Below are 11,143 nucleotides of genomic sequence, written 5' to 3'. Positions count from 1 at the left end.
TCCTCAGTAGCTCAGTGGTAGAGCGGTCGGCTGTTAACTGACTGGTCGTAGGTTCGAATCCTACTTGGGGAGATTTGATTCATTCCGAATTCTTTCACGATGCATCGCCTTCAGCATCTCTTTCAGCAAGTCCTTGGTCCTTAAGGCTTAAACTAACAAAAATATTTAATTAATCAGATTACAAAAGCTTGGATCAATGAAAATGAGTAGAGGGTGAATTAATCAAATTATTTATAAAAACTAATCTGAAATTAACTTGAATGGAGTAGTTTTTTGAATTTTTGGATAATTTTGATTAGGAAATTTAAAAATACCATGCCAGGCTTGGTTTTGATTTTAAATTTTAAAAATTAAAAAAATTAAACCAAATAAAAAAACTCAGTATAAATTAAAAATTAATTAAATTAAAACATGTAAAAATAGTTAACTAAAAGGTGTTTCATCAATTAAATTAAATTTATTAAGTTTTAAAAAATATAAAACTGAACCAATCGGTTGTTTTTTGGTTTAATTCGATTCACTTTAATTTTTTTTTTTTAAATAAATTTGCTGTTATACTTTTTTTTTCTCCTTTTTCCACACGCGCCTAATATGCCACTTCACTACTCGACTCGAGGCTTCCAGTAATCTGAAGCCACACCCGGCAAACTGAAAAAATGGCAATAACAAAAACCTTATCACTAGGTTTTAGTCTTATTTTCAGACCAACTACCAAGCATCTCCTCCATCTCACAGTGCTCTCACACGCTCCAAAGCTCTCACTCTCTCACCAATCCTTCTACTTCCGCTGCCTCGCCCCTCCTTACAAGACCCCCAAAAATCCATTCATCATTTGTCATGGCAAGGTGAGAGTATCCCTTGTAATACTGATCAGTTCATCATTTAATAATTATTATATAATTAACATTTTTATCCTCCCCAGTTGGATAGTGACGTGCCTGAGGAGATTAATGAAGTCTTCTTTGATGATAATTATGACATGATGGTCGACGAAGAGGAGATCAGTGATGAGGATGAGACAGAGAGTAGCATTGATTTACTAATCAGGTTCTTGCAAAGCATGTTCAAGAAGTTATCTAAGAGAGCCAAGAAAGCTTCTCGCTCTATGTTACCTGCTGTTATATCACCCCAGTTGGTAAATTATCTTTTCTTCTCTTGTCCAGTCTTGGCTGCTCACCTTTGTTGTAGCTTAATTTGAACATTGAATTGTTAAAAATGCCCATTAAGAATATAGGATGAAAGGTTTTTTTTTCAATGGTTTAAAGCCAGCAGATTCAATACTCCCTCGAATGGTCATGTTTTTTCTCTATATTTTAGTTGATTTAGGCAGCTGATGAGGTTAAGTACTGTTTGAACAAGATCCCTCAAATTGGAGGCTGGGAAGTTTAATATTGTAAATAGGCTATTTATTATATTGCAGATATGCTTGGTTGTATGATGGGCAGGCTATGGCCTATCCCCATGATCGAGGGGTGAGCAAGTCTAAAACATTAAATTATTCTTCTGGATTGTGAGCTAATGTAGTTGAACCGTTCTGGTCACAGCATAGAGAAAGGTCTGTTCATGTATCCGTGAGCTGATGCAGTTCTTGTATGGCAGTAGAAAATAGACTCTAGTTTGCAGGTTGTATAGCACAGGGATGCTGAAGTCTGAAGTGTGAGGAGATGCCAGTGAATTTGATTGACTTGGTTGAGAAAATAAAAGTATAAAATTGAAGTGTTTCACCAGGAAATCCCTCTAGCATGCTTATCGTAGAGGATCTAACAGAGAGTTTGAATTTAGTAGAAAATTCACATCTTTTTTTTTATTGATACGAGTGAAGTATGCCAACCAGTGATTTATGGAAGGAATTTAAATTGCAGTTTAGTGAGGTATAGCTTATATCACAATTTTTGTGACTGGAACATTGACACTCCTCAAGTTTCACTTGAAGTTGAGTAGGAAACCATCTGCCATGAAAATATTTATCGAACCTGACACATGCAAGGCTTGGCAGAAATAATGGTGGTGGTTTTTTTATGTAGTTAACAGATCCTGTTTTGAGAAGAAAAGACTGCATAGAAATTGCTAAATTATGAACTCTGAATATCACTCAAACTGCTGCTAATGGCTCACTCCTTTTTTTTCTTTTGAGGATATGATTGCCTACTCTTATTTTCTTCTGTTCTTCTAAAATCTTTCATACCGGGAATTCAGGTGTCTTTTGCTGTTGATGGGATTCTGCTGTTGGCTGCACTTTCTATTGTTAAAGCGCTTCTTGAGGTATCCCTTGACCATTGCCAATTCTGAGTGGTTTAGATACCTTCAATGTTGAAAAAGCACAAGGATTAGGAACATGTATGATATGCGGAAGTAGGTAATATATATATATATAATCTTTTTTGGGAAAAGAAGTTGAGAAGGTGACCTCCTTCTAAGAGTATATTCTAATTTTACTTTCTGCTAGGACCACTATATAATATAATATAAGCACAATCAAATAGCATATTTTCCATGTTTCCGTGGGAGAAATATTTCTCTTGATCAAACCTATCAACAGGCAAGTGAACCTAAAGTATTTTACCAGGTGATGTGGTTTCTACAGTCGATGGTATATTGGAGAAATGAGCTAGTAACTTAGTGATGGTAAATGTTTATTGCAGGTGGTTTGCACTCTTGGAAGCACCGTGTTTGTGGTGATCCTGCTCCTGCGTGTTGTCTGGACAGCCGTTTCGTACTTCCAGTCAAGCGAGAACACTTCTAGCAAGGGTGGAAGTTCCTTCGGTACAACACAGCCAGTGGCATAATATTACTTTTTTCTGGAGCACTCTTTTGGATTTCCTCGCAAATGCTGCTGGTTATTTCTACAAGCTAAAATTTGGCAATGGGATTGCTACCAATGGTACCGAACATACCTCCAAGGCTCCAACCCCCCGCACCCCCTCTCTCCCGATAGCGCACGCTCCTTTATTGGCTTAATTCATTAGGATTTTATTGTTATTATTATTTTTAGATCACCACAGCAGGCTGTAAAGAAGAATCACTCATTTTTCTCGAAATAATGGGACGATTGAAGTGCAGTCTCTTCATATTAGCTAAAATGAACAGAGTTAAGCACAGAGAGCAACCCTCGTCAACTTTGGACTCCCGAAGATACACAACACAAACAGGCATCCTTTGTTGAATAAGCTTTCAGCTTCTTAACAAACACAACGCAAAAATAAAGTTTATACAAGATGTGATCACTAGAAATATTAGACATGCAACTTTATCTAACAAGATTAATACCCATTCTAGGAGGATCTGTACGCGTATTAGTACAGACAAGAACATTATGCCTGTTAAGATATATGGAGTAAAAGGATCATTTTCCAACACAAACAAATGGAGATGTTCAGAGCAGCACAAATGGAGATGTTCAGAGCAGCTTGAATTGGAAACGTGTTATTCGTTTTAACCTAGCGCGTATATTTTGACAGCCAATGAAGGAAGAAGAAGCATTGCCACTTGAAGGTTCTTGCTGGTAATTGAGGAGGATTTTCTATATTATGACGTTCTTTGAAAACCACCACCAACCTGCATATGCAACCATTCCGGTGATGTACAGTGATTGTATTCCCTCGTGGCTTGTGAACCAAATGCCATGCCAGCAGTATCAAAAGTATGTTGGCCAAACTGAAATGGAAAACTGATTCTTCATGAGATTCATGATTCATGAAACAAAGGAAATCACAGCATCTTTGCTCACTTTCTATTTATCAACATAAACTTAGACCCGGCTCTCAACTCTTTTCTCTTATTCATCAATGTCAAAAATCAAACTACACAAAGCTAGAAGTCATCACCTTGGAAAATCACCATTAAAAGATCATATAGAGGAGGTCAACTCATTAAGGCAATCTGTCATTTTAAGCATGTCTGCCACTTGCAAGGTTAATCTACGACAGAATTTAATGTTGTGCTATAGTAATGCCTAAGCAGAAAGAGGAAAAAGCAAAAGCAAGATTGCACAACCAAGTATATCATGCAAACTCTGGTAAGACGATAAACTCTATTTCCTAACAGATCAAAAATCAAAGAAAATAAGGAGGGAGGAATCTAAAAGAAGCAGAGATTGTTTAACTATCCTCAATAATCCTCCTTTGATAATACATCTCTGCTTCGTATGAACTGCCAACCATCTCATCTACATGGTAAAGGATGACTGAGGGACTCTGGATGCCCTCTTCCTCTTGGTGGTTTGAAATAAACCACCATGTGTAACAATAGAGCATAAAACAACCGCGGAAATGCTGAGTACTCTAACAATTCAAGTATGCTTAAAATAGCGACAGGACAGGGTGTTGGCACTTACATCTTTAGAAGGAAAGACTTCAGTTCCAGGGTTCATATTCAAATTAACTGCTTCAAGCTTCATTGATAGAAACTGCAATTCCCAGTAATTTGTAGGACTTAATACTAAAGTCAATAGGGATAAAACGAGAACAAAAGGAATACAGCTTGTTTCTGCACTCAGTCCATTATAAGAAATAAGAATTCATACCTCAACCTGACGTTGTAATGATTGGATGTAATTGATAATCTCGTCAAGGACCAGGGCCTTGCCGGTAACCTGCATCAAAGCATCTGCCTTATCTGACAGTATTCTAATAAATATAATCCAAAAAATCAAAATCAAGCTCAAAACTACTCCTTTATAATATAATTTTTACAGAAGTGAACTCCAAACATCTGCCTTGTCAAACTTTGCTCAAACAAATGTTAGCATAAGGAAGCTCAAGAACAACCTCAAAAGTGTTCTTTTATAATAATCCACAATTTTTACAACAGTGAATTTAGGCTTATTGTTGCCTAAATCCCAGTCCTCCATTACTCTAACATATCTATTGACAAATTGACATCTAAATTCATTTCACAATATTTTTCTGCAAGACTAGATGGATGATGGACCAAACATGCAAGTGTTTTGGGACTCAATCAAAATAAATTTTCCTTGTCAGAAAGGAAACAAATATGGATTTTAAGTTAATTCCTGTACCATACCTTGTTACAACCTGGGACGATATCCTGAAGAATTTTCATCCTTTCGCTTATCTTTTCTCTCCTAGCCTGTCCACATAACAGTTCTCATAAGCAAAAGTCATACGTTGTTGGATGAAAACTCTCCATCAAATGTCATGATTATCATTCACTAAATACTAAAAAAAATACATTTTTTAGTTTCTCTTTTCAAAATAGATATTAGTTTAAGAGGATATAAACAAAGAAAGTTACTCTTTCAGCTAGACTGTGGCTATCAGTAGCTTGACCCCTTCTTGCTCGTACGTGGATATAATCTTGTTTGGGCGGTTCTGGTGGTTGAGGTTTGTGTTCCACAAGCTTGCCTGAACTGGGTTCTGCTTCACTTCTAGAATCATGCTGTTGTTGTTGTTGTTGTTGATGATGATGATGATGATTGTCATCTCTACTCCCCCATGCTTTAAGCCGCTTACCACCACAATCATTCTGCTCCCAATTCAGTTCAAAAGTAAAAAACAGGAACAGCTAAGTCCTAAAAACCTCGTTCTAAATCTTGAACTGTAAACCTCAAGACTGTTGCTGATTTAGATCAATAAAACATTAAATAAAATAGATCAGAAAGAAATCCAGAGATGGATAAAATACCAGAAGTCCGTTGGTGTTGGTATTGGCATTGGTAGGAGAGAGAGTTGTAGGCTTTGAAGAAGAAGAATCATCAACATCCAAATCAACCTCGCGGCGTTTCCTGGCAGAAGCTGCTGCTCTCCGCTCCAAATTAAGTAATTCAAACTGCCCTCTTCCGCTACCATTGATGGGAAATTGCCAGATCTCCTCTAAAGTGTAGGGGCCCCCTTCGTTCATCATTGCAGGCGGATCCATCCTGATCATTAAAACCCCAATCCCAGTAAATAAAGAAGAGAACTAGCACATTTAGAATAGAGAGACAAGGAGAGGGGGAGGGGGAGACAAGTGTTGATGTTGGCGTGTGATCTCCTTAGACAGTGGAGGTTTGTGTGCACTGTGCTATCTATCACTCACTTCCTTGGGAGTTGGAACTAAATAGGACTCTGACTACTGAAGTGGTCACTTACTTCTAGTGGAGTGAGACAGGGAGTCAGCAGTTATTGTGAGCTTTTAGACTTTACTAGTCCGTGACTCGACGCATGTTGTGCTGCGGGCTGAAAAAAAAAATATTAGCATAAAAATAATCAAGAGATCACAATTGTGATTAAAAAAATAAGAAAAAGTTAAAATTTAGATCATAAAATCGAATAAAATTATCTTATCCCATCATAATATTAGATTAAAATGTATTTTTATTGTTTTTTTTTAATTAATAAAAAATAAAAAAAATAAATGACTAAGCAAACTTGAGTGTGTTTATTGACATACAATTCAGGCATGAAGCCATGATAATTTTTAAAAAAACCTGAAAAAATGATAGAATGCAAGGTGTCGAAGGATAAAAAAAACCAATGTCACCCGAGTCAACCTTTTAAACTAGTCATCTTGATCATGAACCCGATGCAACTCTAATGATGAAAATCACGACTCTCAATTCACAACCAACCCGATATCAGAGGATGAAATTGAAAAAAATAATAATTTGATAAAAGCCCCTCTTGAATAAAATAGTAATATAAAAGAATGAGGACTAAATGCCAAACAAAAAAATTATGGTGAAAAAGACATTGATGATTCAAGGGTGAAATTTCTTTTTTAAAAATTAAAAAAAGCAAACATTTTACAAAACAAATCGAATCAAAAATCTAAAATCAAAAGAAAACAAAGAAAGATCAAATTTAAAACCAAAACAAAACAAATCAATAGAAAAAATAACATTTCAATGTTAGATAATGAAAATGACAAAAATTCAATTTGATAAAAAGCTCAAAAAAATAATATAAAAAAATAAGAACTATTAAATAAAAAACCGAAGGGATAAATAACATTCATTGATTTAAAATCTCGAGTTAAACCGAAGAAATAAATAACATTCATTGATTTAAAATCTCGAGTTAATATTTTTTATGCGTGCATAGTAATTTATCCACCTCTTTCAATTTTTGTTTTAATCAATTTCCTTTTAAACTCTCTTTCTCTGAGCTCTTTGTCCATGCTTAGGTTTTAGTTGATTTAGTTAATTCATTTATTTCAAATACAAAATTAAAATAATATTATTTTAAAAAATATTTTATTAAAAAAACCAATAGGTTTTAATTAGGTCCGCCTAAATTTATAATCCGACTATATTTTGTCTACTCCTCTTTATTTTTTTAAATTTTTATCTATTAAGTGTTTTTATAAAATTTTGTTTCTTATACTGTAAAAATGGTTTGGATGGACGTCATAGTTTTTATATGCTTTATTTCTTTCTTGATTAGGATATCATTTTCCATGATAATTAATGTCTAATAATTATGTGTATCATTAATAAGAACTCTAAAACGCGTAGGTTTTTAACTGTATTTTTTTTTTTTTTCGGTTTTGTTTTTTGCTTTTGTTTTTTTTTTTAACATGTTTTTTTATGATTTTTTTTTTACCCAAAATTGATTTCTTCTTCTTTTTTTTGTTTTGTTTTTTTTCTTAATTTTTTTGTTTCAAAATTATCTTTGCTAATTTTTTTTAAATATTGAGCTGGTTGAAAATTTAACTATGTAGTTTTCTTCTTTAAAACATTATGGATTGCTATAATATTCTCATACATTGTTTTCTTTTTTTAAATGATTTCTTTATTTTTTTTTTTCAAAATAGTCTTTGTAGATTTTATTTTTTTTATATTAAGTTGGTTGAGAATTTAGCTTTGTAGTTTTTTTTAAAAAAAAAAAAATTCCCCAATATATTTTTTTAAAAAATTATCTTTATCGAATTTATTTCTTCAATATTGAGCTGGCTGATAATCTAGCTTTGTAGTTTTTTTTTTCTTTTCAAAATTGTCATTTTTTACATATTTTATTATTATTATTATTATTTTTTTTTGTCTTTTTCTTTAAAACACTGTAGCTTTCCTCACGTGTTTTTTTTTCGCTTTTGTTTCCTTTTTTGTAGATTTTTTTTTCATTTCTTTTACCCAAAATTGACTTCTTCGTTTTTTTTAAGATAGCCTTTGTCGGTTTTTTTTATATATTAAGCTGGTTGAGAGATTAACTTTGTAGCTTTTTTTATTAAAAAAAAAATACTATGGATTACTACAGTGTTTCCCTTACATGATTTTTGTTTGGCTACAGTGTTTTCCCCACATGTTTTTTTTAAAAAATTATCTTTGTTAAATTTATTTTTTTCAATATTGAGTTAGTTGAGAATTTAGCTTTAGCTTTACCTTTCCCCACTTTTTTTTCATTTTTTGAAATTTTCCCCACGTTTTTTCATTATAATTATAATTATAATAATTATTATTATTATATTGTATTATATTATATAATTGTTTTTTCCTTTTGTTTTTTCTTTTTAATTTTTTTATGAATTTTTTTTTTATTTAGTTTGTTAATGTTGAATTTTTTTTTATTTAGTTATCAGATTTTCATGATACGAATCTCGGGTTTGATGGGTTAACCTGATTTGACGAGTTATTTTTTTCATTTAGTTTAGTTTGTTAAAATTAATTTTCTTTCTATTTAATTATCAGACTTTCATACTTTCATGACACGTATCCTGGGCTTGACGGGTTAACTTGGTTTGATGGGTTAACCCGGTTAATTCTAGGTAAACCCGTCATTTTTTTTTCTATTTAGTTATCAAACTTTCATAACGCAAATCCCAGGTTTTACGGGATAACCTGGTTTAAAAGGTTGACCCAATTAATTCAATTTTTTTTCCTTTTCTTTATTAGTTTTTTCCTTCCTGTTAATTTTTGTTCTTTGTTTTTTTTAATTAATCTATTTAATTATCACACTTTTATGACACGACCTTATAGCCAGACCCACATCCAGTATTCTTGGGTCCGGTGTTACAGCCAGACTCACTTAAACTTGGGTCATACAAGTTTAATTTTATTATTAATATTATAAATATTACTCTTAGGTCAGGCGTTTTAGCCAAACCCAAGATTCTTTGGTATAACTTTGCAGAAAAACCCAATATTTTTAAATTTTTATTTTTTTTATGCAAAAAAAATGACCCGCGGCATCGCGCGGGTATCAAAGCTAGTTATGATGTTAAACGACGTAGAAGAGTTGCATGATGATGGTTTTTGAGTTGTTGATTTCAGATAATCATGGGTCTTAATGAGTTGATATTTGAGGACCATCGTTGAGTGGCCCCGTGTTATCTTCTCTTCTACAGTTAACCTCCTCATTAGCGTGGGTCTGTCCACTAATACTTTCTTCCGTGTTTTTAGGGTAGCACTTGGTTGGTCTACTGCAGGGAAGGAAGATAAAAATAAAATAAAGATAAAGATATATTTAGTTATAGAAATAATTCTCTGTTATAGTTTTAAAGTGAATTTTTATATTTTTAAAATAGAAGGTTTAGAGATAACATGTTTTATAATTTTTTTAATAAAAAATTCATATAAAAAATTCTCAATTTCAAAATTGTCCAACTAAAACATATAAGAATAAAAATAATTATTATCATAGTTTTAAAACACAACTCGGGAGTCGATCGGGGGCAAAGCTCGGGTCACTGGTCGAGGCTCGGGTTGACCCGAGTCAGCGTTAGAATAAAAATAGTTATTATCATAGTTTTAAAACCCGAATCGAGGATTGATCCGGGGCGAAGCTCGGGTTACAATTGGGGTTGATCATTGACCCAGGTCAACATAAAGATAAAAGTGATTATTATCATAGTTTTAAAAGTTGATTGAGGGGTCAACCTGGAGTAAGGCCATGATTAAGGTTTGAGAGGGTCAACTGAGGTTGATCAGATCAATATAAAGATAAAAGTTGTTATTATTGTAGTTTTAAAAAGAAACTCGAGAATCAACTGGAGCAAGGCCCAGGTCACAAGTTAGAAGGGTCAACATGGGTTGACTCGCGTCAATGTATGAATAAAAATGATTATTATCATAGTTTTCAAATCCGACTCGGGAGTCGACCCGAGACAAGGTTCAGGTCATGAGTTGGGAGGGTCAACTCGGTTGACCCAAATTTTTTTTTTTTTCAAAAATAGTCAATGAGTTTTTGACCTGTGTTTTATCCCGAGTTGACCTGAGTTTTTGACTTGATCAAGTCTAGTCAATACTTCCTCTATTTTTTCTTAAACTTAAACCAGTTTAGACCCCAAATCAACTCATTAAGTCAGTTATGATTTTATAAATAGGGTTATTGTAATATTATTAATTTTAGCACTTGATATAAACCAAAGTAAAAAAATAAAATATCAAATAACTTTTTTTAAAATATGCAAGTTTAAATACATATTAAGAGAAAAATAGATTTTTTTTATAATTTAGCATGTTTTGTCCACCATAATCAAACATGATATATAAACAGTCATTTTGTCTTGTCTAATGCTACCAAATACAATTATGTCATAATCTTATTTTGTTTTGTCTTCTTTGTATTTATTGTCCTTGTCTCGGTACAACAATTAAACGCTACCTAAGTGTTTTGTAAAAAAAAAAAGTTGGGAACATCTCATGTGAGTGTAGGATAGATGAACTTGATATAAGGTACGTTGATCTAATAATTTGTTTGCCCAGACCAAGTTTCATATTGAACTATATAGGAGTTGATGTGATCAAACATGATCAACCCAGTAATTTAACCAATAACATGGTCAACTTGGTTTATTTTATTTTTTTTAAGAAATATTCTAAATCTTGAAATATTATCATTTTAAATTAATAAGTTAAGTGCTAAACTTGATCAAATTTTATAACAATGAATATGTAAAATTATATAGATGGTTTACGAATATGGAGGAAGGGAGGGGGGGTTTTTGCAATTTTTTTAAGATAACATATAAGATCAAGGTCGAGGAAGAAAAATCTAATCCGAATTGATTTCATGTTTTTGGGCTGTATTTTTAGTTTTTTAGGTTGATAAATTGATTTCTGAGTGTTGTGTGGGTGTTTATAAGGTATTTTTTAAGTTAAAATGGGTTGAAAAATAAAGAGTTTTTTAGTAAAAAATACCTTTGCCTTGATTTTCCGGCCACCATTATGGTGGCCGCATTCTAGGTAGATGAGCAACACATTGTTTAC

General features: G+C 32.8%; 2 protein-coding genes and 1 non-coding gene across 5 annotated transcripts; 2 read left to right on the top strand and 1 right to left on the bottom strand.

The window, feature by feature from the left end:
* On the top strand, positions 1-72 carry TRNAN-GUU (transfer RNA asparagine (anticodon GUU)). The gene has a single exon. It is a non-coding gene; the product is annotated as a tRNA-Asn (tRNA).
* A 505-nt stretch (positions 73-577) lies between these two features.
* LOC7473230 (protein SHORT HYPOCOTYL IN WHITE LIGHT 1) lies at positions 578-3,080 on the top strand. The gene is made up of 4 exons (XM_002312655.4): positions 578-845; positions 923-1,135; positions 2,197-2,262; positions 2,643-3,080. Exons 1-4 carry the CDS (start codon positions 657-659, stop codon positions 2,784-2,786), a joined length of 612 nt encoding a protein of 203 aa, XP_002312691.1. The 5' UTR covers positions 578-656; the 3' UTR covers positions 2,787-3,080.
* Positions 1,990-6,062, bottom strand: LOC7473229 (transcription factor BHLH094). Of its 3 annotated transcripts, none has more exons than XM_024606206.2 (6): positions 5,644-6,062; positions 5,254-5,484; positions 5,023-5,088; positions 4,523-4,591; positions 4,334-4,405; positions 1,990-2,302 (listed from the first exon to the last, which is right to left on the bottom strand). In XM_024606206.2, exons 1-6 carry the CDS (start codon positions 5,884-5,886, stop codon positions 2,246-2,248), a joined length of 738 nt encoding a protein of 245 aa, XP_024461974.2. In that variant the 5' UTR covers positions 5,887-6,062; the 3' UTR covers positions 1,990-2,245. The 3 variants fall into 3 exon arrangements, with proteins under 3 accessions (XP_024461974.2, XP_024461975.2, XP_002311780.2); XM_024606207.2 differs by lacking the exon at positions 1,990-2,302 and adding an exon at positions 3,134-3,667 and having other exon boundaries at positions 5,644-6,061; XM_002311744.4 differs by lacking the exon at positions 1,990-2,302 and adding an exon at positions 3,134-3,654 and having other exon boundaries at positions 5,644-6,058.
* Positions 6,063-11,143: the final 5,081 nt, after the last annotated feature.

This window comes from Populus trichocarpa, chromosome 8, assembly GCF_000002775.5.
Source record: "Populus trichocarpa isolate Nisqually-1 chromosome 8, P.trichocarpa_v4.1, whole genome shotgun sequence".
NCBI lineage: Eukaryota > Viridiplantae > Streptophyta > Magnoliopsida > Malpighiales > Salicaceae > Populus > Populus trichocarpa.
This window is presented reverse-complemented; position numbering and strand designations above follow the sequence as displayed.

Bases quoted from the DNA above. Each gene is read 5' to 3' on its own strand.
- LOC7473230 (XM_002312655.4), top strand. From the start codon at position 657: ATGGCAATAACAAAAACCTTATCACTAGGTTTTAGTCTTATTTTCAGA. The intron at 846-922 runs GTGAGAGTATCC...TATCCTCCCCAG, and splicing joins TCATCATTTGTCATGGCAAG to TTGGATAGTGACGTGCCTGA. The intron at 1,136-2,196 runs GTAAATTATCTT...CCGGGAATTCAG, and splicing joins CTGTTATATCACCCCAGTTG to GTGTCTTTTGCTGTTGATGG.
- LOC7473229 (XM_002311744.4), bottom strand. From the start codon at position 5,886: ATGATCAGGATGGATCCGCCTGCAATGATGAACGAAGGGGGCCCCTAC. The intron at 5,089-5,253 runs GTAACTTTCTTT...TTATGTGGACAG, and splicing joins GCCACAGTCTAGCTGAAAGA to GCTAGGAGAGAAAAGATAAG. The intron at 3,655-4,333 runs GTAAGTGCCAAC...TTTCCATTTCAG, and splicing joins AAGTCTTTCCTTCTAAAGAT to TTTGGCCAACATACTTTTGA.